A 16,101-nucleotide genomic window follows, 5' to 3' on the forward strand; every position below is an offset into this window, starting at 1 on the left:
AGAATTATTCCTGTGCTTTGCTGCAGAAGTATTAATGTATTTCTTTTTTTTTTTTTTTTTTTTTTGAGACGGAGTCTCGCTGTGTCGCCGGGGCTGGAGTACAGTGGCCGGATCTCAGCTCACCACAAGCCCCACCTCCCGGGTTTACGCCATTCTCCTGCCTCAGCCTCCCGAGTAGCTGGGACTACAGGCGCCCACCACCTCGCCCGGCTAGTTTTTTGTATTTTTTAGTAGAGACGGGGTTTCACCGTGTTAGCCAGGATGGTCTCGATCTCCTGACCTCGTGATCCGCCCGTCTCGGCCTCCCAAAGTGCTGGGATTACAGGCTTGAGCCACCGCGCCCGGCCTGTATTTCTTTATTTATAGGCTGTAGCTGTAGATCTCAAAGTGCATGTTATGTGTTACATGGCAAACACACCATATAATGCTAAAATCCAAAAGTTCATAAACTCAGTGCCAAGCATTCTCAAAAAGGTGTTGTGAACTTCCCTTAAAATGTCAACTTTTATATTTACTTTTTTTCCTAAAAACAGAAGAATAAAATTAAGTTTCACTCATTGTAAATCAGTCTATTGACATTAACATCCTAGTGGGTCCCTGAAAAAAACCCACATGAAACACCTGGAACACAAAAGGTATACTGATGGTGAGTGGGAGTTTGAGAACATGAGGGAATTAACAAAGCTCCTCTGTGTTGTGTGCTTCTGACACATTAACACATGCCGCAGCTTTTGTGTACCTACTTCGGCATTTTTGTGGCATATACCCTAATGATACAAAATAAAATGTCACTGATTACCTTGAAACAGAGTACTTAGAAGAGTCAAAATTAAGAATGAGTTTCATATTTTTCTTTTACAAAATAATAGTGTTGCAAAACTGTACACTCATTCTGTGATGAAAAATAATTATTGGTGGTGTACCTCTTAGAAATTTTTTTTTTCTAATTACACCTATTGAATCTGTCCCTTCCAAGGAAAGGTGATATCTGGCAATAAATGTCAGATGCTTTCCCAAAGAAACTAACATGAACAATGTGAAACTGATTGCGGATGTTGGAGCTGTTTCCATCATTACATAGTTCTTAATGCTAAAATGATGTGTAGTACCAACAAACTCATCTGCATCCTTAAAAGACGGTAATATTTACTTAATTTTAAATTCAATGGATGTTTAATTCATTTGTTCAAAATATAAAAGTGAATGCCTTCCAATTTAGTCTGCAAGAAATGATTAGCATCAGAAAAGATGGGCAATTAACAGCTAAATTTCAATGGAAATTTTTACTTAACTGGTAAATGAGATAGAAAAATAAGAATCAAGATTTAGTAAACACATTGTATTAGGATCCAATCAGGAAATAGAAACCATATAATACACCACCCCTAGAAGTGGGGAAACAACGGGAAAAGAAAGGACTTAATGAGGACCCAAGGAACTAGAATACAGACCTTTAAAAAGCTGCTGGTTGATACAGGTGTCCTGGAGGAGGGTACAGAGTCCAGTTTTGCTGTTGTCGGAAATACAGTAGACCCTCCTTATCCAAAGGGAATACTTTCCAACACTCCCCAATGGATGCCTTAAAGTGCAGATAACACTGACCCCAACTGCTGCCAAATGGAACACATTTCTGTTCACGTCTTCCAAGCACAAATTTAGTGCTGTTTCCATCTTAACTAAGCGCTTATGCGCTGTGGCCCTAATTTTTGTAGTTTAAGATGTGACAGCAAAACTAACATGAAATTTTTTTCTTTCTTCACAATTTCATGGATAGACAGTTCATTACTGTAGATCTCAGAATCCTCAGCACAGGATTTTTTCTATTTCCCTGAGAACTTTCACCTTTTTACTTAAAGGATGCACTTGATGGCTTCTCTTTGACCTGTCTGAATTGCCAACATCACTACTCCTTAGCTTTGGGGCCATTATAAAGTCAAATAAGGGTTACGTGAACACGAGCCCCACAATACCATGACAGTTGATCTGATAACAGGCAGCTACTAAGTGACTAAATAGGTGGGCAGCATAGGCAGTGTAGGGAAGCTGGACACGGTGACAGATTTGGTCCCAGGCAGGAGAGTTCATCACACTATTCAGAATACTGTGCAATTTAAAACGTATGAATTGTTTATTTCTGGAATTTCTGATTTTATATTTTCAGACCATGGTTGACCTCAGATAACTGAAAATAAGGAAAGCAAGACCATGGATAAAGGGGGACTACTATATGTAAACTAGAATCAAATACTGATACGGAAATCAACATCCCATCCTAGCCTGCTGGGTAGAATGACACCAAACAGGAAAGAGCAAGTCAGATTCCCAATCTAGCCTTCCAGTCTCCCTCTAGTGCCTCCTACTGGCAAAGGAGAAATATCCAACTGGCAAAGGAGAAATACAGTGTGCAGAACCAGTCCAGCCTCACAGGGCAGAGATGGGGGTTAGGAGGTGAGGTTAATAACCAGCATACATCCATCAGAAATGCACTTTTTGGCCGGGCGCCGTGGCTCACACCTGTAATCGCAGCACTTTGGGAGGCTGAGGCGGGTGGATCACCTGAGGTCAGGAGTTCCACACCAGTCTGGTCAACATGGTGGAACCCCATCTCTAATAAAAACACGAAAAATTAACTGGGCGTGGTGGCAGGCACCTATAATCCCAGCTACTTGGGAGACCAAGGCAGTAGAATCACTTGAACCTGGGAGGCAGAGGTTGCAGTGGGCCAAGATCGCGCCACTGCGCTCCAGCCTGGGCAACAAGAATGAAACTCTATCTCAAAAAAAAAAAAAAGAAAGAAAGAAAGAAAAAGAAATGTACTTCTTTTATTAGGCTCTATGATCTGTCACTGTGAGGTCTATGTTTTAGCTACAGCATCCAGTAAAACCAAGAATTGAAACAAACAAAACTTAGACTTGACTTACTGTTACATTGAAATTTTCAAAAATAAAATCAAATTGGTCTCATCTCATTTAAAAAAAAAAGAAGATTTTGAGCCTGGGCATGATGGCTCATGCCTGTAATTGCAACACTTTGGGAGGTCAAGGTGGGTGCATCACTTGTGGTCAGGAGTTCAAGACCAGCCTGGCCAACATGGTGAAACCCCGTCTCTACTAAAAATACAAAATAAGCCGGGTGTGGTGGCGGGCACCTGCAATCCCAGCTACTTAGGAGGCTGAGGCAGGAGAATCGCTTTAACCTGTGAAGCAAAGGCTGCAGTGAGCCGAAATCATGCCACTGCACTACAGACTGGGCAACAAGAGCAAAACTCCATCTCAAAAATAAATAAATAAAAATAAAGAATATTTTGAGAAACAAAATACCAAAATATCATTCTGAAGGTTTAATCCTTTCAGTCTATTCATCCTTTTTCTACATATATTTTCCCATAAATAATATTTTAGCCTTTCAAAAATTTACATTAAAAGCACAATATTGGGGTAGGGAGGGGGCAGAAAAAAAAAGAAAAAGCACAGTATCTATGTTAGTCCTTTGAAACTTGCTTTTTCACTCAACATATATTTGGCAAACATACATCCAATTCTTCCACTTTAACTGCTAATATTTTACTTATTTGTGTTTTCATTAGTCTGTATATAAACTTTTAATAATTCCCAATTGTTATTTTTAATAAACAATATTGCAATGAATTTCTTCATACACATCTTTATAAATATGTGCCTGAGAATCTCATGAATATACACCTGGAAGATGTTTTCAGCTGCAGAACATGTGTTTTTTGTTGTTTTTTGTTTGTTTGTTTTTTAATTTACAAATGTTGCCAACTTGCTTCTCAAAGTGGTTGTACGGATTTACTCTACCACAAGGCCTGGAGAGTTGTTTCCCTGTATTCTTCATTAATACATACTATAATTTGACTTTTAATTTTTGTCAATCTAACTGAAGTGAAAAGATATCTTTTGTTTCATTTGTACTTCCCAGGTTACCTATGAGTTCGTTGTGTGAATAATTATAGTTATTAGCTTTTTCAAAGCCAGAGAAATATTTATATTTAAATTTATCTAATCCATTTATTTCCTAAAGGAAAAAGACAGCTGGTTGGCCCAATTCTAACTGCTACCTGAAAATTTTCTGCCTTACCAGGTAATGTAATTATCCATGACCACATACAAACATAAATATTAATAGGTCAATTTTTCTCATTAAATAAAAAAAACTTTACAAAAAACCTAACATTTCAGTAATTTGAATACTAACAATGATATGATAGTTGAGTAGATATGACAATGTCACATCTTCTGCCAAGAGCAGAGCTTGTCCTCAAGAGCAGAGCTGGGACTTTGGCCCAATGTGTTTGGAATAAAGAATAAAAGATAAAGGACCCCAGTACTACTATAACAGTGAAGTTTGACCAGCTCAAACTGGAGGATTTGACAGCCTTATATGAAGCTCAATTACTTGCTTTAACAACAAAAACTTTAATGGGACTAATACGTTTTCTTACAAGAAGCTAAATATAATTATATGTAATAAACTACCTGTGACATATTGTGTAGACACACACACACTCCCAAAAACCTATTAATGTCCAACAATGGTATAACATTAAGTTAATCAAATAACCACAGCATGGACTAGCATAGAACTTCTCATATCCAACATTAAATGCTAGAACAGGGAGGCAGTTCTGACAGAAAAAGATTTTGAATAGAATTGTGTATTCAACCAAATTATCAGTCAGTTTTGGGGGTGAGAGAGACAGTGTAGCAAAATAAAGCAATTTTCAGGCCTGCAAGGACTCAAACTCCTATAAAGAAAGAAAAGGGAAAAAAGGGAAGAAAGAAAGGAAGGGAAAAGGATTTTTCCCCCAAGAAAATGAGAAGGGAATGACATGAGATATAGTATAAGAAGGAGTAATAAGAGAGAACTACAATTTTAAATCCAATTAATTACTAGTAACATAACTGTGAGCCGGTGTGGTAGCTCAAGCCTGTAATCCCAGCACTTTGGGAGGCAGAGATGGATGGATCACTTGAGGTCAGGAGCTTGAGAGACCAGCCTAGCCAACATGGTGAAACCCCATCTCTACTAAAAATACAAAACTTTGCTGGGTATGGTGGTGCATGCCTGTAGTCCCAGTTACTTGCGGGGCTGAGGCAGGAGAATCACTAGAACCCAGGAGTCAGAGGTTGCAGTGAGCCGAGATCGCACCACTGCACCCCACCCTGGGCGACAGATTATGTCTCAAAATAAATAAATAAATAAAATAATAATAATAACTGTGACGTTTAATGCAATTTTATGAGCAAATCTTTTTTTTTTTCTCTCCTCTGTTTGAGACTGGGTCTCATTCTGTCACCCAGGCTGAAGTGCAGTAGCATGATCTCAGCTCACTGCAACCTCTGCCTCCCAGGATCAACTGATTCTCCTGACTCAGCCTCACCACCAAATAGCTCGGACTACAGGCACACACCACCATGGTGGGCTAATTTTTATATTGTTTTGTAGAGACGGGGTTTTGCCATGTTGCCCAGGCTGGTCTCAAACTCCTTGGCTCAAGCAACCTGCCCGCCTCAGCCTCCCAAAGTGCTAGGACTACAGGCGAGAGCCACTGTGCCCAGCTGAGCAAATCTTACAACATAAAAAGAAGCAAGTATTTACAGGAGTATGGTGGGGGAGAGAGGACAATGCAAACAAAAATTTGGGACTAATTTTCCTGAAAATTTACATAAAACCAACACAATGAAAAAGGTAAGAGGTATGGGGCAGGAGATGGCCCGGCACAGTGGCTCACATCTGTAATCGCAGCACTTTGGGAGGGTGAGGCGGGTGGATCACCTGAGGTCAGGAGTTCCAGACCGGCCTGGCCAACATAGTGAAACCCCATCTCCACTAAAAATACAAAAATTAGGCTGGGCGCGGTGGCTCACACCTTTAATCCCAGCACTTTGGCAGGCCGGCGGATCACAAGGTCAGGAGATCGAGACCATCCTGGCTAACACAGTGAAACCCCGTCTCTACTAAAAATACAAAAAATTAGCCATGCACGGTGGCATGTGCCTGTAGCCCCAGCTACTCGGGAGGCTGAGGCAGGAGAATGGCGTGAACCTGGGAGACGGAGTTTGCAGTGAGCAGAGATCTTGCCACTGCACTCCAGCCTGGACAACAGAGCAAGACTCCGTCTCAAAAAAAAAAAAAAAAAATACAAAAATTAGCCAGACATGGTGGCACCCGCCTGTAATCCCAGCTACTTGGGAGGCTGAGGTAGAAGAATTGCTTGCACCCAGTAGGAGAATCACTTGCACCCAGGAGGTGAAGGTTGCAGTGAGCTGAGATCATGCCATTGCACTCCAGCCTGGGTAACAGAGTGAAACTCCATCTCAAAAAAATAAAGAAAGAAAGAAGTATGGGCAGGAGTAATTAAGAGACTGACTAGTTTTCAAAAAAAACTAATGCAAAAAAAAACTAATTTTTTTATCTGTTTGTTACATATTAAAAGGTAATAATTAGCAGAGCAGAAAAAAAAAGGTGATAAAATTTCTAACTCACTGGTTAAAAAAAAAAAATACAAGAAAACTGGAAAGTTAAAAAGTAAGGTAGCAGCCAGCTGCGATGGCTCATGCCTGTAATCCCAGCAATTTGGAAGGCCGAGGCAGGCAGATCACCTAAGGTCGGGAGTTCGAGACCAGCCTGACCAACATGGAGAAACCCTGTCTCTACTAAAAATATAAAAAATTAGCTGGGAGTGGTGGGGCATGCCTGTAATCCCAGCTACTTGGGAGGCTGGGGCAGGAGAATCACTTGAACCCGGGAGGCAGAGTTTGCAGTGAGCCAAGATCGCGCCATTGTACTCCAGCCTGGGCAATAAGAGGAAAACTTCCCTGTCTCAAAAGAAAAAAAAAAAGTCAGGTAGCAGTCATCAGAAAAAATGTATCAGTTGCCACAATACATATGAACAAGTTAAATTCCTCTATTAAAAGACAAAGGTTCTCAAAGTCAGTGAGGATAATATTTAACCATGTCATTTATAACAGAAATTGCTATAACAAATCAATTTAAAAGCTAAAAATTAGTAAACAAAGGTATATATACACAAATATACTTGTTGCAGTGTTGTTTAAAATGACAAAAAGGAAACACTATAAATGTCTATCAAAATAGTTAAGTAAAATATTTTTTAACTGTTAAATACCATGTACCTAATAAAAAGAATGAGACAGATTCTTATGTGCTAACACTGCAAGATGTCCAAGACAATATATATTTAAAAAGAAAACTGAAGAACAGTACGTATGGCATACCTATATGGGAATACATATATATTTCTCTATAAGTAGTTAAGTTTAACACATAAAAATAACTGTCACCTTGTTTTACCATATAGGAAGTACATATTAGATTACTTATAAGGAAAACAGAAAACACATATGTCAAGTAGAAAAAAGGAATGAAACAAAACTATGTATACCATAAAACCTTAGCTGTGCAAAAAGAACACACTAGAAAGAAACTAGCAGGGCTCAGTGGCTCATGCCTGTAATCCAGGCAATCTGGGATGCTGAGGTTGAAGGATCACCTGAGGCCAGGAGTTTGAGACCAGCCTGGGTGATACAGCAGGACCCCAACTCTAAGAAAAATAAAAAATAAAAAAAATTAGCCAGGCTCGGTGGAGTGCACCTATAGTCCTAGTTACTTGGGAGGCTGAGGTGGGAGGATCACCTGAGCCCAGGAACTCGAGGTTGCAATGAGCTACAATACACCACTGCACTCCAGCCTGGGCAACAGAGTGAAACTTTTTTTTTTTTTTTTTTTTTTTTTAAAAAAAAAAAGGCCAGACACGATGGCTCACAACTGTAATCCCAGCACTTTGGAAGGCCAAGGCAGGTGGATCACTTGACCTCACAAGTTCAAGACCAACCAGGGCAACATGGCAGGACCCTGTCTCTACAAAAAAATACACAAATTATCTGTGCATGGTGGTGTGCACCTCTAGTTCCAGCTACTCAAAGGCTGAGGTGGGAATGAGGTGGGAAGATGGCTTGAGCCCAGGAGGCGGAGGCTACAGTGAGCTGAGACTGTGCCACTGCACTCCAGCCTGGGGGACAAGAGTGAAACTCCAGAAAGAAAGAAGAGAAAGGGAGAATGGGGAGAGAGAGAAAGAGGGAGAGAGGGAAAGGAGGAGAGGGGGAGGGGGAAGACAGGGGGAGAGAGTGAGAGAGAGGGGTCGGGAGGGAGAAGGGGGAGGGAGAGGGGAAGAAAATAAAAATTAAAAAAGAATGATTTTGAAAAGAGCACTAAACAATTTACAACAGGATATATCACAAAGTTTCATTTCTAAATTGGTTTACATTTCATTATCAATTTTCCAACAAGCAAAGTATTACAGGTGGTCACGTTTCTGAATGACTATACTATAAAAGAAAAAGAGAATGATACAGAGGAAAAGCAATGAACTGGTACTCATCCCTACTATCTGCCACTCACCAGCTTTGTGATTGAACAAATTTCTTAATCTCTCTGAACCTCAGTTTCCTTTTATCTTGTTTTAGGATAATATCTATCTAATCTCGGGTCCAATGAGTTAAAAGCTCTTTGAAAAGTGTGTTTGATTCAGAAAACACTCATCCAGAGACATGGCTCTGCTGGAAAATGGAGATACAAGAATAACACAGACCCTTTCCCTTAAACTAATAATCTAGTGCAAAAGACAATTACAACACAGCATACCCTGCTATAACAGATGAAAGCACACGTGTGATGAGATCACACTAGCTAGCAATTAAAGAGGGTGGAGGAGAGACCCTGGTGGATGGCTACCTGAGAACACATTCAAAAAGAAACATCTAATCTAATCAGAGGGACAGGCTGGAAAGTATAGGATCGAAAATATACCTTAAGATAGCATTACACTTACAAAAAGTACATATATTAGAAAGGTGTTACATGCTCCTTTCAGTTGCACACAATTCTCTTCTCCCCAACTAATAATGCCAATCTAGTTTTAAAAACATGTATTACCAACAAAAAATCAAGGCTTGAAATCTGTTGAAAGGAAAAGGAGAAAACAGAAACGCAGGGAATCTCAAGTAGACAAACAGTCACTCAGTACTCTGCTGTTCAAAGTGTGTCCTTGAGCCAGCAGTATCTGCATCACCTATGCGCTTATTAGAAATATTCTCGCAGAATCCCAGACTTACTGAATTAGAATCTGCATTTTAAAAGGTCCCCAGGTGATCTGTGCACTTTAAGCTTGAGAAGTACTGACACAGGGGTCTACTAGTTGATTACTTGAAGTCCTCAGCTCAACTAAGCTGCAATCTACAGGGACTTTTTTTTTTTTTTTTTTTTTTTGAGACGGAGTCTCGCTCTGTCGCCAGGGCTGGAGCGCAGTGGCCGGATCTCAGCTCACTGCAAGCTCCGCCTCCCGGGTTTACGCCATTCTCCTGCCTCAGCCTCCTGTGTAGCTGGGACTACAGGCGCCCACCACCTTGCCCGGCTAGTTTTTTGTATTTTTTTAGTAGAGACGGGGTTTCACCGTGTTCGCCAGGATGGTCTCGATCTCCTGACCTCGTGATCCGCCCGTCTCGGCCTCCCAAAGTGCTGGGATTACAGGCTTGAGCCACCGCGCCCGGCCAACAATCTACAGGGACTATTAAGAACTAGATAGACTTTCATAATTTACAACATTGTTTTAGTGGAGGAAATAAGAAAGACATTTTACAGAAGTCTTTAAAATAGGTAGGATATATGAGGAAATAAAGTTTTCCTTGCAGATGTCATTAGTAAAAAACATTTTGTGATATTTCATCCTTTCCAGGTGTGGCATCCTGCTGCCCAAACATTGTTCCCTCAAGTCCTGTTTTTTCCTACGGCTTTGTGTCCTGACAAATACCCTTTTCTACTGTAGTTCTAGAAACAGATCAGAATAGCGGACTCAGAAAAGGAAAAGCTGAGGATTATTAATTCATTTCATTTTTTTAATCCAGGGTCAGCCCTTTTAAACCTTCAATTGAATACAAAACATCTGATAAGTTTTTCCACATATGACCGGAGAGGCATTCTTTGCTAGTGGTCAAAGAAAAGGACAAAGAACTACCCCCAAAACAGTTTGAATGAACAATGACCCGAAGCTGGTTTTGAATAAAGCTGATTTTCTATACCTTTAACTTTGTATTATCTATACCAAGAATGATAGAACCTTAACAGGAAAGCTACATTCATTTTCTCTATTACCTCTGGTAACACTACAACAGTGTAGTCAAGTGAACACAAAACAAGCATAAATAAAAACACATTTCTCCCCAACTCCTATAAAATCAGTGCCTAGATGATAAAATGTCAACTACACCTACTTGACTACAGACTTTACAAAATTAAATCCAAACTAATTAAATAACATCCCATATAGTTCCAAAATCTTCTTGCTCACTACAAATGAGCCAAATGAATCTGGAAACAAGATAGAAGTTATATCACTCAAACAGATACTAAATGCTCCTCTCTGCAAAGTTTAACTATCCTAGACCATAAATTCAAACATATCATGTGTGTCCTGAAAGAAAAAATAAAGCTGATGTGCCAAAATATTACAGACCCGCATACAACTCCCAGACAAAATCTTCAAAATGTAGTGAAAAAAATCATATCAGAAAGATTCACAATGATCCAACCACTCCAGAATCCTTAACTCCCAGAAAAGTTGCAAGGAATCTTATGCTGAAGGTTACCCATTTCTTAATTCTCAATAATACTGCAATAAATTTTCTACTCATATAATGTAGGTGGAACTAGGGAACAAAGGATGAATAATCAAAGGCAACCTCAGTTCTCCCTCTGATAAATGTTTTTTTTTAATTAAGCATAAAAATATGTCACACACAAAAATATAGAACGGGCTGAGTGCGGTGGCTCACACCTATAATCCCAGCACCTTGGGAGGCTGAAGCTATGGATCACTTGAGGTCAGGTGTTCGAGACCAGCCTGGCCAACATGGTGAAACCCCGTCTCTACTAAAAATACAAAAGTCAGGTGTGGTGGTGCATGCCTGTAATTCCAGCTACTCAGGAGGATGAGATAGGAGAATCGCTTGAATCTGGGGGACGGAGGTTGCAGTGAGCTGAGGTCACACAACTACATTCCAGCCTGGACCACAGAGGGAGACTGTCTCAAAAAAAATAAAATTGTGTGTGTGTGTGTGTGTGTGTGTGTGTGTGTGTGTGTATAACACCTATGCACTCACCACGGGGTAGGTTTAATCCCAGAACATTACCAAAATACTTAAAAGCCCCTGGTGTACTTCTACCAATTGTGCTCTCCACTCCCTTCACCATAAGGAGGTCCAGTCCACTCCCTTGAATTTAGTGTTTACCATTAACTTTATGTGGCACACTTTTACCACACATGTACATATCCCTAAACCAATGAGTCTCAATTGGGAGCAATTTTGCCCCCACTAGGGGACATCTGGCAACGTCTGGAGATATTGTGGGTTGCCACAAGGAGGTGGGGTGCTACTGCATCTAATGGGTAGAGGCCAGGGATGCCTGCCTACAATGCACAGGACATTCCTATAACAAAAAATTATCCTATCCAATTTAAAATGTCAATAGTGCCAAGGTTGCAAAACCCTACCCTAAAATAGTTTTGTTCCGCACTTTAACATACCATAGGTTTTCTTTTGCAACTTACTTTATTTGCTTAACATTCTCTTTATATACAGTACTGTACTATATAAATTCATACAATTTATCCATTCTCCTGTTAATGTACATTTAAGTTGTTTCCAATTTTCTGTTTTTACATGCAACACTGCTGTGAACATTCTTTTTTAAATTTTATTTTATTTATCTCAAAACCATAGTAACTGCTGTGAACATTCTTATACAAGCCTCCATGTGCTCAAACAGAGATTCTCTCCAGGACAGTGACTTTCAGAGTGTTGTTCTTCAACCACTAGGGAAATCCTCAAGACCCTTTGAAGGGCTTCATGAGGTCAAAAGTATTTTCACAATAATACGTAAGATACAAGTTATCTTTTTCATATTGGCATCACATTGCTGGTACAAAAGCAACAGTTGGTAAAATTTCTGGTGACTTAGCTGAGTTAACACTGTCATTAATGAGACACATGGATACTATTTACCTCCTGGTATCATGCACTAACAAGGGTAAAACATCATTTCTACGATAGTCTTGCCGAAAATACATAATCTGAATTTAATCATGAAAAAGCAGCAGAAATACCCAATTTGAGAGATAACAAGATTGTTTTTCATTACCTTGACACTGACTAAAGACTGAAGAACTCGCCCAGATTGGAAGAGACCACTAAATGCAACGTGTGATCTTGGATCAGAAAAAGAATATTAGTAGGACACTAATAATAACCACTACATATAATTTGAATAAATGAAATTTGAATAAGGTGTATAGATTAGTTAATACGGTATTACCGTATTAGTGTTAATTTTCTGGTTTTGATCATTGTACTTGCTAAGATATTAACAGCTGCAGAAGGTGGGTAAAGGGCAAAAGGGAACTCTTACTAGTTTTGTAATTTTTCTGGAAAACTACAATTGTTTCAAAAACAAAAGTTAATTTTTAAAATGTTAATTTTATGCAAACAAATATCAAGTACTTAATAAATATTGAGTAAATCTTATAGAATGTAACAAAATGTCAATGAACACTGATTATTAAATCTTTTGAAGAAAAAAAAACACTGAAAGTAGTAGTATAGTACTGGGGCAAAACAAGAGCCAGGAGCTTACAATTTTGTTCAATTCTTTAAAAAAAAAAAAAACCTGAAGAATTTAAACCATAGAAATTAAAATGTATTTCAACAAGTATTTCATATGAAGATTGGCTGTCCTGTGTCCATCCTGCTCTTAAAAGGTTTATTAAAAGATTAGATGAGGCCGGACGCGGTGGCTCAAGCCTGTAATCCCAGCACTTTGGGAGGCCGAGACGGGTGGATCATGAGGTCAGGAGATCGAGACCATCCTGGCGAACACAGTGAAACCCCGTCTCTACTAAAAAATACAAAAAAAACTAGCCGGGTGAGGTGGCGGGCGCCTGTAGTCCCAGCTACTCGGGAGGCTGAGGCAGGAGAATGGCGTGGACCCGGGAGGCGGAGCTTGCAGTGAGCTGAGATCCGGCCACTGCACTCCAGCCTGGGAGACAGAGCAAGACTCCGTCTCAAAAAAAAAAAAAAAAAAAAAAAAAGATTAGATGAACAAGATAAACCACTACATATAACAATATATAAAATGATCTTATTAAACAAAGATTCTAAAAGTTACTTCTGAAAAAATCTACTTTTATAGTAAGATAATAAAACTATTAATATGATAGATATACCCCATACTACAAACATATAGATAACATTACTATCCCTTCAAAAATCACCGTAGTAAAGAATCTGTTACACTTTACCCTAGATATTTAAATTTCCTTATAAAGCTACAATTACTGATACCAAGAATTCCTCCAAATACGGGTTGTGGTCAGACTTTAGTTTGAGCTAGCATGACAACAAAACTTCAAGGCTGCAGGTGACAAAACAAAACCCTGTCTCAAAAAAAAAAAAAAAGAGTAGGCAGAAATTAGGCCTCAAACACTGTTGCTGGCAGTGTCAACTCATAAAACGTCTTCAAAAAGCAATTAGTCAATATCTACCAAAATGTTAAATATGTGCAATGTTTTGATGCAGCAATTCCACTTCTTCAGAAATACTCAGCACATATGCATAAGGATATATGTGCAAGGACCTATTCACTGCATCATTGTAAAGAAAACATGAAATAATAAAACGCCCATCGATAAACTCCTGGTTAGATAAATCACCGTATCCAATCACTGGAATACTATGCAGCCATGAAACAATGGAACAATCACCAATATAATTTAGTGAAAGAAACAAAAATGCAGAGGAGTGAATATAGTTATCATTTGTACTTAAAAGGGGATTAGATTTATAGTATAGTCACACACATGCTTGCCATGCAATAGAGTATTCTGTAAAACTACACAAAAAACTGATAACAATGGCTGCCCCTTTTGGGGCTGTTGAATCTTTTCATTTTCTTCTGGTCATGTACATACACTCTTTTTAATATTCAGAAAGCTATCTAAAGCCTGACCTTGTGGCTGACTCCTGTAATGCCAGCATTTTGGGTGGCTAAGATGGGAGGGCTGCTTGAGGTCAGGTGTTCAAGACCAGCCCAAGAAATAAAGCGAGACAACTGTCGCTTTAAAAAAAAATTTTTTTTTAATAATTGTTTTTAAAAAGCTGGCTAAGGAATACAATTTGTTGAATTAGCTGTTCAAAAATTGAGTTGGCTTGTGTTAAGTTCTTTATTGCTACTAATAATAACTATGAGCCCATTCCAAGATTTGTAAGGCCTTGCCAAATTCAATCAATGTCTTAGAAGCAGCTCATTTAGGAATACTGAAAAGTACCCAATTTTAAATGTGAACTATTTTCTACAGAATCAAGGATAAATAATACCAAAGATGAATCTATATGAAAATGAATTTGAAATTTATTTTGTGAAAGCAAGCCTTTGGTTTAATCATTTAGAAACTCTAGCGTCAATAACAGACCCCTAAAAGTCACTAATCAAGATTCACTAATCAAGGATCCTGACTCACTGCTAGGTGAATGGGTAAGATTCTGACATCACCTTACTGAGACGGATGTTAGTGTAACAAAAAATAAAATCAGGTGTCCCCTATGCCGATCTGCCACTTGGAAAAAGTATTTAACACAAAGAAATGGTTCAAGAGCTCAGGCTGTTTTTCCCTCTATTGATATAAAGATACAAAATAGAACAATATGGATGAAAAATCATTCCACAGAGTCCCAAGTAACATTTGGCTACTGAACTCCAAGTCATTCTGTGTCACAGGCGGTAAGAAAAAAGGCATCTCCACAAATCCGAGGTATGAACGGCCCCTCGGCAATTGTAAACGGTCAACTGAGCACCATATGGCAAGGCAAGCCTCCCTTCAGACAGTTATCACTTGGTGGCTGATTAATTTCAATGGCTTATTAGATAGGCCTCTCCAGACTCCTTCCCAAGAGGAGGAGTCGGGTTGGGGGAGCTGTGTCTGTTCTCTTCCCGGTGCTTTGTGTTTTCCAGGCTTGAAAGCATCCCGGTGATGGTGCTGCCATCATTTCCCTTGGGGGTAGGGGGTCTTTTCTGTAAGTTTTTGTTCACCCGTTCTGAACCTAGAATTCCCTTTGCGCTTTCCCTTTCCGCTCACTCCAGCCGGGCGCTGCCCACCAGGTGTCCCACCGCAGACCTCTCCCCGCGCCACCGACGTCCACCGCAGCTCGACCCTTCCCCCCGCGCGCGCAGGCCCGGGCCAGGTGGCCGCGGCTTACCGGTGGGCGCGCTGTCCAGGATGCGGAGGTCGTAAGCCCCGGAGCAGCGGTAGTTGGCAGCGGTGCCGTTGTCCCACACTACCACCACCTCCTCGGGGCTCTCGAAGCTCCGGACGGTGCCCACATGGCCCTCGCCGCCGTCCTGCTTCCCCCACTTCCAGTCCGGGCCGCGCACTACCCGAGCGCCAACCCCTTCCACCATCACCCGGTTATTCCGGGAGTTACTCATCGGGGCCCGGGCGGTGGGCTCCGCCGCTGCCGCCGCCGCCGCCGCCGCCGCCGCCGGGGGGCCCGTGAGGGAGTTGGGCCCGGGCCGGACTCTCGGCGCCGGCGGGGGCGGCAGCGAGCCCCGGGGGACGTGGGAATAACTCACGGAGGCGGCGGCGCGGTCCCCGCGGAGCCCAAAGCCGCTGCCCAGCCGTCGCCGCCGCGCCCCCCGCTCGGACTGGAGGGCGGCCCGCGGCTGCTCGGAGGCGGCGGCTGCTAGCGGGCGGAGGGGAGGGGGCCGTGGGCGGGGACTCTCCCGCTTCCTCCGGGCTCCCCGGCCAGGCTACAGCGACGGCCGCCAGGAAACCACGCTCTCCCCCGGCCGGGAGCGCGAGGAGCGCAGGGGGCCGGGGGAGGTTAGCCCGGGGGGGGCGGCGAGGGCGGCGGGGAGCAAGCTTAACTGCCGGCCTTTCTGCGACCCCGGGCCCTGGCTCCGGGGAGGGAGCCCGAGCGCCGGCGCCGCCTCCTCCCCCGTGGGCAGCGGTGG

At 41.4% G+C, this 16,101-nt stretch overlaps 1 protein-coding gene across 2 annotated transcripts in view; it reads right to left on the reverse strand.

Annotated features, from left to right (window-relative positions):
• The window catches only part of LOC105465553 (MIB E3 ubiquitin protein ligase 1), a 145,209-nt gene extending 129,608 nt beyond the window's left edge, over window positions 1–15,601 (reverse strand). Inside the window, exon 1 of one of the 2 annotated variants that reach the window (XM_024787704.2) lies at window positions 15,348–15,601. In XM_024787704.2, the coding sequence (XP_024643472.1) occupies window positions 15,348–15,576 (229 nt within the window). In that variant the 5' untranslated portion in view covers window positions 15,577–15,601. The remainder of the gene's footprint in view (window positions 1–15,347) is intronic. The other variant, XM_071085563.1, reaches the window with a different exon arrangement.
• Window positions 15,602–16,101: the final 500 nt, after the last annotated feature.

Source organism: Macaca nemestrina, chromosome 19 (assembly GCF_043159975.1).
Source record: "Macaca nemestrina isolate mMacNem1 chromosome 19, mMacNem.hap1, whole genome shotgun sequence".
Taxonomy (NCBI): Eukaryota; Metazoa; Chordata; class Mammalia; order Primates; family Cercopithecidae; genus Macaca; species Macaca nemestrina.